This window comes from Pteropus medius, unplaced genomic scaffold (genome assembly GCF_902729225.1).
Source record: "Pteropus medius unplaced genomic scaffold, Ma_sr-lr_union100, whole genome shotgun sequence".
NCBI classification, from domain to species: Eukaryota; Metazoa; Chordata; class Mammalia; order Chiroptera; family Pteropodidae; genus Pteropus; species Pteropus medius.
This window is the reverse complement of record NW_024354502.1, coordinates 15958047-15973429: the sequence shown is the minus strand read 5'-3', so window position 1 is coordinate 15973429 and position 15383 is coordinate 15958047. Positions and strand designations below refer to the sequence as shown.

General features: G+C 34.7%; 1 protein-coding gene across 4 annotated transcripts in view; it reads right to left on the bottom strand.

Annotated features, from left to right (window-relative positions):
- Positions 1 to 12594: 12594 nt before the first annotated feature.
- ANGPT1 (angiopoietin 1) overlaps positions 12595 to 15383 on the bottom strand; it is a 228567-nt gene continuing 225778 nt past the window's right edge. For all 4 annotated transcript variants that reach the window (XM_039853714.1, XM_039853716.1, XM_039853715.1 and 1 more), the window contains exon 9: positions 12595 to 15143. In XM_039853714.1, coding sequence (XP_039709648.1) covers positions 14983 to 15143 — 161 coding nt within the window. In that variant the 3' untranslated portion in view covers positions 12595 to 14982. The remainder of the gene's footprint in view (positions 15144 to 15383) is intronic.

Here is a 15383-nt window from a genome sequence, read left to right as displayed (position 1 = left end):
TGCTGCTCAGGGATGCACATTAACCTCTAGTCGGGGATGACCCTTTCACTTATCGTTGGTTATTCCCTTTATTTTTGAGGCACCCTTCAAAAATGTTGAAACAGCTTTCCTTTCTCTTTCTCTGTTTGAGAATTTCAGTCTGCTCTTTGGAAACTGGCCTCTAATTCCTATTCTCCGTTTTATGGATGGAAACTAAGAGCCTCCATGCAAATACAACCTGGGAAACTTGCCTTAGCATCCCAAGGACCCGGGGTGGAAATGATGAAGAAATTCTGTCTGGATGTTCAGTATGTTGCAATCGGCATTCAGGTTATGACAGAATCATGAACAAGACCTTAGTACTAAAGAAAAATAAAAATACTTGAGTGAGTGCATTTATTAATGTTCCATTCAATTTCATACCAGAGTGAATAGCATGATACTGAGGGTTTGACACAGTGGTGTCTCAACTGAATTGTTCATTTCTTATAATAAAATGCTTACATTTGTTTTTAGCTATCCATGGTGCCACTACAGCATTTTCCACACAGTGGGTGCTCCATAAATATTGACTGGTTGGAATTTGGAACTTCAAGTATCTTAACTTAGGGGGTTATTGGCTCCTTCTAATTGCATCTGTGAACTACAAATGTAGCTAAAATTGGATCTCTACCTTGAAACATTTCCATCAGCTTCTGGTCCAAGTTATACAACAATCCCTTTAAGGTAGAAATTATCCTTCTTTTATAGTTCCAAGTCTATTATTTAAGGCCAATAAATAGTGGTTAATAATGGAGAAGTATTAAATTTCAGGCATGTTTCTAGAGACTAAACCCAATAATATTATTAAGTGGAGGCAAAGAAATATTATTTGTTTTGGTCATAATCATTAAATATCCAAGAGAAGCACCCATGCCATGCCCCTGTTTTGTGATTTGACTCTTACTTCCTTAAATGTAGGAAGTGATACTGAGAATAAGACAAAAATCTTTTTTTTTAATTTTTTTATATTTATCGTTACAGTCTGCCTTTTAAATAACAGATATTTGTAACATTTTAAATTCTAAATCTGATTTCAAATACTTGAAGACAGCCTATTTTTAAGAAGTATGATTAAATATAGCTCTCCTTAATGAAACTGATGTTACTGTTAAACTCTGATATATCTATAAATGGCATCATTAAAAGGTGAGTGAAATGAACCTCAGATAATAACCTAAGTACAGTAAACTAGACAAATTTCCTCCTCTGAAAAAATAAGAATATAGGTAGCTTAACTAAGAGATAATATTTCAGTTCTTTTTAGCTCCGTAAATAGTTATTTAGCTTGTGCCAAATATGGAATTTGGATCTGTGTTTACAAATACTAATAAAACCTAGTCCCAACCTAGGAGGACATGACAAGAGAGAGGAGTGGCTTCAGAGTGGGGATTCCTACAACAGGGGGTCTGCAAGACAAGCCTTTGATTACAGAGAGAAATATTAAAACTTCTGTTTCTGCTTATAAAAAAAAGAAAATTTAAAATAAAGAATAAATTAGTAAAGTATAAGATCCAAAGTTTTCCAACACAAATAAATTAGGACTTAACTAATCATCCACATGGCCCCTGGGGTCTTGACTCTCTCACATTTAGCCTGAGGAATTTTGAGGGTAGTGGTCAGAACACAAAAACAAGTATCTATACTTTAATGTTTAAAATCATGGGACACTCAAGCAGACTTTACAAAATTTTGCTAAATAAAACAATTAATGCTTAAAAGACTCTTGAGATTTGTTACTTAATGATGAAAAATAGAGAGTCAAATACTTTCAAGGACATGCTTATTTTTCCTGCCACAATAATAATAGCTAAACTAATACACAGAAAACAATATAAAAATATAGTTATGTACTTAAATGTCTGCCTTTGTCATATAATCACTGAAAGCTGCACCAGATTGATACAGATGAATAGACATGTCTATTAGACCAAAGTCACCCAACTTGGAAATTTTGCAATGTAGTTGGACAAAGGCACAAATGTTACTAACATGTCTCAGCTGATGGCATTTTCTCCATTCTATTTCAATAATGAAAAACACAGAGAACTCCTTATTTTATAAACCACCAAAGAAAAGATGTAGCAGAAATGATGCATTCTCAGCAGAAAGTTATTTTGTTAATAAAAACAATGTTTTGTGGAAATAACTGTGAAGTGTAACCACTGATGAGGCAGCTGCTCTTTACTGGAATTTTTCAAACATATTCCAAGGAAATATTGAGCAGGGCACATCATTTCCCGAATCCTTCGTAGGTAAACTATTTAGGCAAAAGAGCGCATAAATCTAGAAATGCTTAGAGTGCACAAACTATTAAAAATGTCTTCTATACAAAAGCAAGGCAGCGAAGATATACTAGAATTTTTAAAATACTTTGTTTTGAGATAGGGAGTAATCATGAAGATCTTTCATATAAATATTTCATGATTGGAGAGACAAAATACTTTAATGGAACTTTTAAAGAGTGTTGTTGGACTTAAAGCTAATCTACACACTTCTGCATAAAAGAGTATTCCAAATTTGTTCATGATAAATGGATATCACTAGTATGATAACTAAAGGATATATTTTTTTAATAATGAGCAAAATTGATATTTAAAAAAGAAAGTTAAGTGTTTTTCCAGGTCCAATTATTTTGTTTCTGAAAACTGTGTTTACTCTGAAACATTAATCTCTACACATTTAAAAAAATACCAAAAGCATTTTTTTCACTTAAAAATCTTACAAATAAAGAGTTCTTGTGGATTGTGAATCCATCTATTGAAATATCCAAATAAAATATTTTTGATCAGTGTGCAAGGAAAACTGATGACATCAAAGAAGATGCAAATTTGCTAGCAAATTTCAACAAAAACATTACATAGTTTATGAATGAGGTTGAAAACTCAGTTTCTTTATTTAATAAGTCACTCTCTTTTATCATTTGGACTTACAGATATCTTTTATCATTTGAACTTACAGATATTTTTAAGATTTCTCTTTCAAATATCTCTGGTTGTCTTATAAATATATGTTGCAGTTTGTTTATTTAAATAGCTATCTAATAAACTAGTAGTTAGAGCTAGAGATTGGATATGGATTTAGGTCTGGTTTTGGCAAGAATGCTTCATAAATGATGTTATATGATTCAATTAGGAGTCCCGTGACATTTAATTCTTTATTTTTATTGATGTTCGCAGTCATTGTTTAGGTCCACTAGCTCATTAGCACCTGTAAAATTGTGATATTGTGATTCTATCATTCTATAAAGAAATGATGTAGTCACATCAACTATTTGGTTATCCTGAGGTACATTTTGTCTACGATAGGCAGGATAAATTACCCTATTCTTTCTCTTCATTTACTAATTTCAACACCATGATTTCATTTCCTCATATTGCCTGCAATGTCATATATGTGATATATATAAAAACATATATAATTTATATATATAAAATATACATGATATATATAAAGTATACCACATTTTATTGTATATATTATATAATATACCATATACATAATATACAAGGGAATAGCAACAGTAAAGAACCAGATCAGTAAGATGAACTGGAAGTTCAATAGAACTGGAATACAGAGCAGAAGAGAGGAAAAGGAAATGATAAAATTCTTTCAACAAATATTGTTTTGATGTACCATGTGCAATAAAGTTGAGTTTTGTGCTAAATTTAAGGAATACAACTATTTATCAACAGAATTCCTTCTCTCAGGGAGCTCATGATAGAGTGAGGAAGAAAGATAATCACAAACAAATAGCTATAATACCTTGTATTAAGTCCTCCTGTAGATTTAAAACTATTATGGACTCACAAGCATAGGGACAAGGCTACTGTGGATCAAAGAAGATGTAATAGAAGAAGTAATGTTTGAGAAAAGTCTTGAATAATTTGGAGATTTTCAATAGTCCTGGACACAGGGTGGAAAATGGAAGGCATTCCAGACAGTGGGACCCAAAGGCACAAAGATGTAGGACTCAGAGTGAGGAATACTTTTGTGTTTGAGGAATCAAATTTAGAACAGTCTGGCTGGGATATATTTCTAGTCTAGTTCCCAGCCCTCAAACATCTCAGGGCTGATTGAAAAATACTGGAACAATGGGAATCTGAGGGGTCAATGATGTGGAGAATGACTGGAGATGTGCTCTTCATGACCTTGACTCTTGGGCTTCTACATTGTGATGGGGTATGAGAAGCCCCAAAATAACTGAGATGATTTCCTTGTTGACTGAATGGGAGTTTGAAGATAAAATTAAGTTGATTTGAAAATCTAATGTATTGTATAATTATACAATATCGTGATATTGTATAAAGTATTGTGATATTCCTTGCTTGTCTGGGCTTGCGAAATTGAGATTTATACCTACAATAGATATTTAAATTATCTCATTTGATTCTGACCATAATACTGGAAAAGCAAAAGGCATATAAAGATTATTGTTATTATTCATGCTTAATAAACAAGGAAACAATTTCAGAGAGAGTGAATTTTCCAGGGTAAATATCAGTGCTAGGTCACTGGCCCAGATCTTATGAAAAATATATATATATATATATATATGCACACATATATATACGTGTGTGTGTGTGTGTGTGTATATGTGTGCATATATATATATATATATATATTCAATATATTCAGATGAGGTGTTTATCTACAGGTATTTATCATCTGTTGAAGATTGTTTCTTGAGACATTAACTATATAGATGACAATGTTTCACTGTATGGGCTCCATTTCTAAAATTGTATATCTTTTTCCTGATAAGCAAAGTATTATTATACCATTGGTTAATCATCTTTGGTAGGCAGAATTCTATGATGGCTCCCAGGATTCTCTGCTCCCTGTGGTACCCTGGACCGTGAATCTGATTTAAAGGGCTCATGTGATTAGGTCAAGCCGATAGAGACAATCTGCCCTGAGCACAGCCAGGAACTGAGTATGGTCCCAGTTCACATCAAGCAAGAAAAAGGGGCAAGTCCTACAACCTCAAGGACATAATTTTGCAATAATGAGCTTGGAAGAGGATCCTGAGCTCCAGGGGAGACTGCTGAAGTCTTGATTTCAGCCTTGCGAGATACTGAGCAGAAAGCAAAAATACAAAAGGATAAGATAATTTGAAATAAATATTTTGATAAACTGAAAAATTGTAAAACACTGAAACATTTTAAGCCAAATATGTTTCCCATTGAAATAGTACTGCTGAAAACCAGCTTGAGTTTGCCATTTAATCACTTTTTAAGTGTAAAAGACTGAATTATATGGTTTACAGGACTAGTGAAATTGTGGATCTCTATAGTTGGGAAGGAATCAAGTTGGAGAAGTAGAAAGTTAGCAGGGAAAAGTGGATGAAGCAGTGAGAGGCATGCTGAACTAGAAGAGTACAGGAATAGTGTAGAAGTAGGCCACTTGCTTGGGTCTGGACAAATGCCACCACTATATACAGGGTACATTTAAGTTCCCCAACTTTACTCTAACGAAATCCAATGACTCCCTTAATCTGAACTACTTTAAGCTTAGAGTGGTGGAAGCATCTTCTCATGAAGAAGAGCAGTATGACTTGGCTGGTCTAATTCATTTCACTTCAGTTTCATCCCCTGACCCCGCTCCCCACACCCTTAGAGAACTTCCCAGTCTCCACGGCCACCCTAGAATTACCTCCGGGATGATTATTTTGAACTATTCTACTCTAGCACAGGGTGGGCACAAATCCCTCTCTCAATAGCCATAGTATATTTGATTCTAGTCTGGCGCATTTAACACAGCTTTATAAAGAGAAGCGTAATGGTAACCAAAATAAAATATAATTCACAGCTGGCATTTAGGTGACTGCTTTGAGACCTCCAGTTCCATCTGTCCTCATAGAGGCTACTCTGTGACTGTTCTTATTCAATTGGCCTTTATCTTACTGGAGGCCTTTCTCTGTTTCTCAAGAATGTACCTTGACACAAGTAGATTTCTCTTAGTTTAAGTTCTGTCAGAAAAGGATTTAAGGCAAATAGTTTATTTCGGAGAGAATTTCTGGTAAAGAATTGGAGATAAGACATGGAAGAGAATAAGATAATAAATAGTGTACTATCAAGCTGAGTGCCAATGTGAGCAACTGGAGCTTGTTTCTGCTGGGAAACTTGAAAGGCAGTGTAGCATAGACCCGGGTTACCTCAATCAAGGGGAAAAGAAGCCAAGATATTTGTCTACAAATATCTATCATTTGCTGATGACTGTTTCTTGGGACAGTAACTATCCAGTATTTCTAGCTCACTCTGTACAGGTGCTGAACATACTCTCCTGGCCAGAAACAAACAAACAAACTAACTAACTAACTAACTAACTAACTAACTAGCTAGCTAGCTAACTAACTAACTCCTCTTGCTAGAGAATCTCAGATCTTCCCAAACAACAGCCTTTCCAATGAAGAGATAAACGCTGAAGGGCACCAACAGTGCCTGCTATGAGACTTCTCAGAATCTTGAGGCTCAGAAACAGTCAACTGACAAACTTTTACTGATTCCTGTCTACACACCAGGCATCCTCTTCAAGTGGCTCATTCCCACTTTTAACCTACAGTCTTATGAAAGCAATAATATCAGAACCTTAGAGTCCAAGAGAGACTACAGTGGAGGCTTTTGCTGTTTTGAACAATAATGGAAATCCCCATGTCTCCCTTCCCCTGCTCCATTGCCCCAAGAAATGCTGTTATTCTGCCCTCTGGGTCTCCTCTCCTGGGGTGGGCTCAGACTGGTGTCATTGCTCTCTGAGCACTACTCACTGTGTTACTCACTAGTTTGGGAATAGACAGCTCAGATATCATCAAACGGTTTTGTTATGCTAGGATCCATTGCTTGTTTCTGGTTTTTCCTTATACTTTAAACAAAAAGATTTTTAATTTTGAGGAAATGTAATCCACATGATTCTCATTAGTATATAAATAACCTGATGTTCTTTTTACATGAGCTCTTTGATGTTTAAAAAATGTGCCTTTATAATCTTTTTGTTGAAAGCAGGAAGGCATTTTTCTTAAAATATAAACTCTAAGGGGGAAAAAAAAAATGATTTGGTAGACCATTTTGAGTTCTTCCTTTTTGCATTCAGGTGTCATGTATCCATCCATCCAACCACTCACCTAACCAACTAAACTTTACTTGTCCCCTGAGCTATCTTAGTATTATGCTGGGTCCTAGAAACATAAAGTAAAATAAGACAGAATAAGAACTCAAGGAGTTTATAGTCTGAGACAGAAAAAAAAAAAAAAAACCCAGCAAATCACCTGACACTTAATTGAGATTCAAGAATGTTACAGGCACAATATTAGGTTCTAATAACACAAAACTAATTAAATTTGATACCTGAACAAAATGCTCATTATCTGGAGAGGAAACAAATATGTTGACAGTTGACTAGAATGCAAGTCAAACTGTGAAAATCTTGTAGTATAAGTAGAAATAAAATCCTGTAGTATAAGTAGAAAAAATATAAGAAGAAGGTTGAATGGTGGCATCTAAGGGAATTTGGGTAGATTTCAAAGAGGAGGCAATTTTTTTCTGGGTGTGAACATTCACAGGCACAAATGCTGGAGACTGAACGAGGCACTAGATGAAAAGTGACCTAGGGGTGGTGACGTGAAGCTGTTAAGTTCAGTGATACTATTCATTATTTTCACACGTATGAAAATCACCAGGAAAAGTGGATTAGTCTGTTCGCGTTTATGATTTCCATTCTCAAACATTTAACAGCACTTGGTAAGGCTGGGACTCCTCTGGTCAGTCAGTTCTCTCTCCCATTACTTTACGTGGCTATTCTGAACCTGTTGTTTTCAAACACTATTTAATTGAACTGCCTGCGGTCTCATAAAGTCTCCTTCCCTTCCACTTCCTCTATAAAATAGAGGCCATTAGGTGGCTGTTCCTCCTATATATTTCATTCCCTCCCAGTCTCTTTTCTTAGAGGAAGAGATGTTTCTCTTCCTGTTCAAACCAAGCCTCCACTTACTCCCTCTACTCTTAATCCCATGTCCTCAGACACCTCAAAATCCTGGCTCCTTTAGGACCTTTCTGTTCCTCCTTTCGACCTCAGCTCTTCTAAAGGCTCATCTTCTTTCACTTGCAAATACAGTCACACACCCCTCATTCTTGTCCCTGTCTCTCTACTTCCCTCCCTATCTCCTTCCATCCTCAGCCATATTCTTGAAAGTGTAATCTTCAACCAAAGCTTCTCAAATATCAATGTCCACAAGAGTCACCTGAGGATCTTGTTAAAACGAAGATTCTAATTCCATGATCTGGTGTTGGGCCTGAGATTCTGCATTTTTAACTGGTCTCTGGCCTATAATGCAGTTCAAGAAGTCATTGTAAATAGCAAGGATCTATTTAATTCTCCTCATGTCCTTACCTTCCATTTATACAGAGCCCTCTTGTCACCTGGATTCTAACCCCTATATCAAAAAAATGCTGCCTCATAAAATTCACCAATTCGCCCTTAATGCCAAATCCAGTGAACACTTTACAGTCATAACACCTCCGCCCTCTGTGGTGAGTTATGCCTCCCTGGTTCTTCATGCCGTCTACCATGATGTCATTCCCTCCAGTTTTCCTCTTGTCCATCTGGCCACAATTTCTCATCTCTTTTTTGAATTCTCCTTGTTTACCTGCTCCTTAAAATTCTTACATTTTTCACTGAGATCTATTTCACTACATACTCTCTCATCTAGTAATTTTAATTTCTGTCTAGGTACGATAGGGTCTAAAATCTTTCACTTTAGTCCTGCTTGAGTTCAGACTCATATACTCAATTGCCAAACTTGAATCACAAGCACCACAAATTCCATATGTAAAACCTAACTCTTTAGCCACTTCTCAAAACCCGTGTTCCCAATTTTGGACATCTGCACCATCTTCTAGCTAATTAACCAAGACAAGGAGTGACCTTGATCGCATCCCCTGCCTTCCACCCAATCATTAAGTTCTTCTAATTTTTTTTCCTTAATATCTTTCAAAATCCAACTTCTCCAGTCCATTCCTCCTGTCATTGCTGCACAGAACAGGTCCTCACCCTAACGGGCTTCTTAATAGCATCCTCACTGATCCAAACTTCTCCAGCCTTACTCCCTTCCAAAGCATCTACTAATTACAGCAAGGATTGTCTTCCTTCCTTGAACAAGAAAAGAAAGCCTAAGTTTAGGAACATGACCCAAAGGCCTTCATTATTGGGTCCTATCTCCAGCCTCATCTCCTGCTGCCCCTCCCTCAAATAAACTTTACAGTTCATTCGTAGTGAATGACTTTGAGGTCCCCATAACTCCATGCTTTCTGACATTTTTATGCTTTTGCAGTTCCCTTTCTGTCTCTTTATAAACTACCAATAAACTTTCAAAATAAAGCTCCAATGCCATCTTCTATGAAATGGAGGATGTAAATTGAGGGAAGCCTACATGTTTCTTTTAACTTTAAAAACATGAATATATAAAATTTACTATTGAATATGATTACTCATTGTATACACATTATTATGTACACAACTGTACACAACACAACCTTCAGTGGAATTAATCACTTGTCTCAGTATTCCCGTTGCAGCTTAAACATATTTATGTTAATTCTATTTATAAATGTCTCCTTGCTTTTCTCACTAATTGTGAATTTCCTTATACCTTACTAATCTGTATCCCTAGGAGCTTCTTAATGCTTCATCTGGATACTAGTCATTGTTCAATATAGTTGTTAAACATAATTCACACTCTGCCATTAAATAAAGTTAAAAAAATAATTTCCCTAAGGAAGAGCTTATGTGACTATAATCCAGCATCTCATTATGGCTATAATACTATACCTTTCTCCCAAATGGAAAAATTAATTTAGAGACTTAATGATTTTCTTCTCTAACCTTTTATATCACTATTTTGGTGTTTAGACATTGTATTAAAGTGCACATAAATGAATATTCCTTGCTTATCACATTTTATTTTAAATCCATTTTTAACTTACAATGGTTTAATACTTTTTAAAAATTTATTGTGGTTTCTTACAGCATATTTAGGATGTAGATGCATATTTTTTTAAAAAATCAATTTATATAGGAGAAACTTAGGTAGAGCATTCACAATTCAGTGGGAGAACAAGCTGATAGTGGTACTCTCCTAGCTCCAGTCATCACAACTCCACTAAGTGCCAAGACAGAGCTCATGAATGAGCAGGAGGCATACTGGTCTCATGGGTAGATGAATAGGATCTTGCTTGTAAAAGATGATATCAGAAGTCATTCTCTCTCCACCAAAACAAAATATCCTTTCACATTTTGCTGAGAGTTAATATGTCCAAGTTTGAGATTGTTTTTCCTGGGTTAAAAGGCAAAACTCTAGGAATTAGTAAATTTTAGCCATTATCTATCATTCGGGATGAGTCTATTGATTTCTTTCTTGAAAAAAAATGCAAGAGATATAATAACTTATTTAGTGTATTTCCTAGAAATCCTTTAATTATGTTAACTATCATAACCTCAATGGCTCATATAAATTAAGTAATCAATAAAGTAATGATCAGAGAATACATAAGAAAAGATTGACCTTGAGTTAGAAGAAAATACTTTTATTAAAAGATCCGAATCCATTTAAAAAAGGCTTCAGATGAACCTTAAATCCTAAAACTGAAAATAAGCTACACAAATATATATATATATATATGCAAAATCATTTTTACATTAAAATAATAACAATAATGTGTAATGAGTAAGTACTATTCAATAGTACATTTCATATATTGACATTATTTTAAAATTAAAAGATGCATTTATTAATCTCCTTTAAACTACACAATACATATGTTCCAGGAAAGCTAGTAATGAAGTAGATTTCTGAAATGACTGAAGTTATAAATTTGAACATCTACTTTTCTGGAGGAGAATGGACTAATTTTAAAGTATGAAAGAAATGGTTTAAGATTGTGCTCAAATCTATGAATGTTGGATTTTATGTAGATAGAAGGGATTTCTTAATCTTTCAGAGCAATTCAATTGCATTCAACAAATAACAAGGGTCTACTGGATACTGTGAGGTATTATAAGATAAATAAGAAGTGGCCTCTTACAAAACAGTAGGGAATATAAGACAAAATTTCGGACAAAATGTGTTAAGAGCTGTTAGAGCATGTGAGTGAAGGGAAGGTGAACTAACAGAAGGTATTAGAAAGAGTGTCATGAAGCAGCTAATACTTTGTTGGCCTACAGAGAATTGTGAGAACTTTTGCCATTCTGAAGCAGATGAACTTCATTTTAGGAAGTGGCTCTGAAACCTTAGGATGCAAAAGACTCTCACATGTGTGGGGATGGAGGGGCTGTACCATTTTGCATCAGTTAGCTATTGCTACAGTAATGATGTTTAACAAAACACCTCTAAATGTAGTGACTTAAAATAACAACCCCTTATTGTTTCCCATGATTATTCATATTAGCTGGGCAGTTATATTAACCTAAGCCAGGCTCAGTTGATCTCAGCTGAAGATCAGCCATGTATCTGAGATCAACAGGTGGGTCATCTGGGGTCTAGATGGACTGGGGTGATCTCAACCAGTAGACTCTATCTTGCTTGCTGTGTTCTCTAATCCTACATTAGGCTACTCTGGGCTTTTTCTCCTGGCACTTCTCCTAGGATGGAGCTGAATGGCTCATGAGCCCTGTGCTTAGAAGTGACACATAGGCACTTCTGCATTCTATTGGCAAGAGCGTCTCAAGTCAGGCATTCAGGGGATGAGGAAATAGACCCCACCTCCTTATGGGATGAACTGCGAAGTAACATTGTAAGGGCATGCACAGAGAAAGGGGAAGGCTAGGTAATCAGCCTAGCATGGAGGCTTCCTCATTTTGGTTGGAATACTGAGTAGGTAGAATGGAGTTCTCTGGATATGCCGTCTAGGGTTAACATGATATGTTTGTTTCAAATTTAGGCAGTAGTGAGAAAGCAGTGAAGGGTTTTGAGCAGGAAAGAAGCATCTTCAGAAGTCTGACTTTAAGAATAAACTTGTGTGGATGTGGAGTGAATAGGAGCAGAAGGTAGCAGAGAGTATCTTTTCCTTTCCAATCATGTAGAAGTTAATGAATGTTCAAATCAATGTGGTGGCAATGGGAGGAGAATTAAGGAGAAAAGTAAGAACTTCCTTATAAGGACTGTTAGGATAGGAGGCAGGAGGGGTGAGTAGCATCTTCTTTATGCTCTTTCCTTTTTATAACAAAATCAGATGTACACCACACATCCTATTATTCCACAGTCAGAGTTTTCATATTTTTGCTGTCAATTGTCATATGATAATAGAGCATTCAAGAATTGGCAGGACATAACAATCATGCAATAGATGTGGACCTCAGACCCACTGCTTTGATTGACCATTCTAATGGAGCTAAACTTTCTTATCACACCCCAGACTGAAAGTTTTTCAAATATTCAGGCTTTAGTTCATTTAGCAATTTTTAAAAGTGATTCCATACTTCCATAGATCTCAAATTTTAAAGCATTTATTTAAAATGATATAAGGTTGCACAAATATGTTTTCAATTTTATTTAAATCAAATAAAGCTGTGACTGATGTGAAGAAATTTGCATAGAAACCACATGAATTTTATTGAAATAAAAATTTAAAGACAAAATCCTAATTCCTAATTATCTTATCCTGAAATAATTAAATGCAAAGAATATACACATTAAATGGCCACAAACATGTAAGCATTACACAATGCACATAATGGAGTCATAAAATATTTTATACTGCTTTATTATAAATAATTGAAAACAATATTTCATTTTTTAAACCCAGATAACAAAACAGTAAATATCATGCTTTCTTTTTTTTTTCTAATTTCATTTTATTTTTGTACTATGACTTGGGAAATAGTATTTCTTATCAAAAGACTGGTTTAAAAAATCTGTAGAAAAACAAAAAAACAAAACACTCATGTTCATTCACTTAATGAAAACAATCAAGACGGTTTTTGGAGAGAGAGGCTAAACAGTACTATGAAGAAGTCACTGGGAAAAGAAAAACTGTGTATCGCCTGTAAATATCACATGTAAGGCAAAATGAGGTTGTATACAGATGCATAAATATATAAAGACTTGATGCTAAGTTTTAAAAAATATTCTCTTAAAACTGTGAATAGCTCTATTCTCTCACATGGAAGAGAACCATGAAGGCACAATAGATCAAGTCACCAGGTCTGAAATTGGTATTGTTGCCTTAAAAAAAACCAAAAAGCAAAAACTTTTATTTTCTAAGAGGACACCCAATTGAAATACATGTATTTCAATTTCTTATGTCACAGTAACTCATGTTTTGATAAAAACTGTTCACTATTGTAACCTTGAACACTTAGAATCAGAAAGTACTTCTCGATAAAATACTGTAGTAACTTCAAATAGCAACAAAAAACATATACCCCAAATTCACTTAAAAAAGATGATACCATGGGCGTATTTTCATTAAGAGATTTACAGCAGCTAGCAGTCAGAATTTTCTTATTAATATGACTCTATGTAGGTGTGTGTTCCCCTTTTGTATAATACAGAGTTTTGCCAATTTTTTTCACTAATAATAATTTTTAAAAATCAGAAACTGGCTAAGAAAACAGGGTCTGAAGGAGAAAAATATAAAGAAATAATGTACTTCGTAAAGTAGTATAGTAAATTTCTTTGAAAACTTGTGTTTATTTGCATCAATTAAAGAATATCACGTATTCCAGATTAAACAACTATTAGGTTTACCATGGATATAAACATGTTATGTACAATGATATTTATAATTTCTTTTATTTTTCATAGACTTCAAAATGTGTCTTTTATAGAAACTGGAACAGGGTAACTCTGAAAAGCATGTTTCAGTTAATTAGCAAAAATTAAATTAGCATGAAATAATAGGGTGAAGAATTAAAAATCATTATTTTAAAAATAATGAAGTTACACTTACGTGTACACATGCAAGAAAGTACTGTAAAATAAACTGTTCCAGTTTACTTGGTTTTACTTCAACTTCATACACTCTAAAAAGCTGCTTTCATGTATAATATCAAAGGAAATATTAAATGCATGTATATTATTTTAAGAGCTTGATGATATATTTCACATTCTTTCAACTTTGCTCAGGCTATAAATATATTTATGTATCAGTCAGTCAGTTTTTAAAGTAAATGAAAACTGTAGCATGGAGGGGATAATTTTTCACCTTATATACCCATACTTGATGACGTCCATTTTTTTCCGAGAACCATATCAAAAAATCAAAGAGTAATGGAGCATGTTTCTATCTCACACTGTTATTCTTCATGCACTATAATTCATCATGGTTTAACAAAGTGGAATTTATATTTGAAGATGGGTTAACTGAAATCAACTAGTAGGTATGAATTAGGAATTAAGGCTTCTGAAATCCATTAACATTTAACCAACTCAGAGGGCAATGCCATTCTTCCTTAATTTTTATTAAAACTTTGCAACAGTGTAAATTGTTAGTCGATTTGCATAGAAATAACACCATTTCACTGGTGTGATACACCTTTGCCAACGGATTATGGCAGCCTGTTTCTATTCTTCATGTATATTCTTTTAGTTGTTTTTGGTGGTGGTGTTCATTTCTTCTTCGGTTTTACATAAAATAAACCATACTTATCATCTGGCTACCACAGTTCCAAAATAAGATCCAGTAGTAGTTTGAAATGCAAAAAAAACTGAGCAGTTTCTTCCCTTTTTAAAGTATGACAGTAAGTGGCATTCTCTGCAGTCAAGCCACATGAGCACAGGAACCCCAAGCAGGGACTTTTGTGAACTCAAAAGGTTCCAAATCCATAGTCAAGAACCTTGCTGATTTCACATAACTGCCACTTGTTGTGGGAGGGGAGACAATATTTTGCTTCAGAAGTTTTCAAGCAGTTTCTCATCTGGTAGCTTCTCCAGATTTCTTTGTTGTTTTCATAATTTCTTCTGACACTATGTCTTCAAAATTCCAAAGGTCGAATCATCATAGTTGTGGAATGTAAGGAGTAACTGGGCCCTTTGAAGTAATGCCACTTTATCCCATTCAGTTTTCCAAGGTTTTGTCCCGCTGTATAGAACATTCCATTTAGATTGGATGGACCACAAGCATCAAACCACCAGCCTGAAGAATTGGTTAATAATGAAAGAAAGAAGAAATAATTACAAATAAATTGAACATTTAGAAATTAATGACATTAACTGAGGGGGGAATTTACTCATACTTGTTATGACCATTTACAAATGAGGCATTCAATACATATCTTCTCTGTTGCAGAATTGCTATAAACAGCATCCGATTTAGGCAGTGTGTGAACAATCAGAGAGAGGAATGCTCTCATGGGAATCAAATTTTGGTGTCACT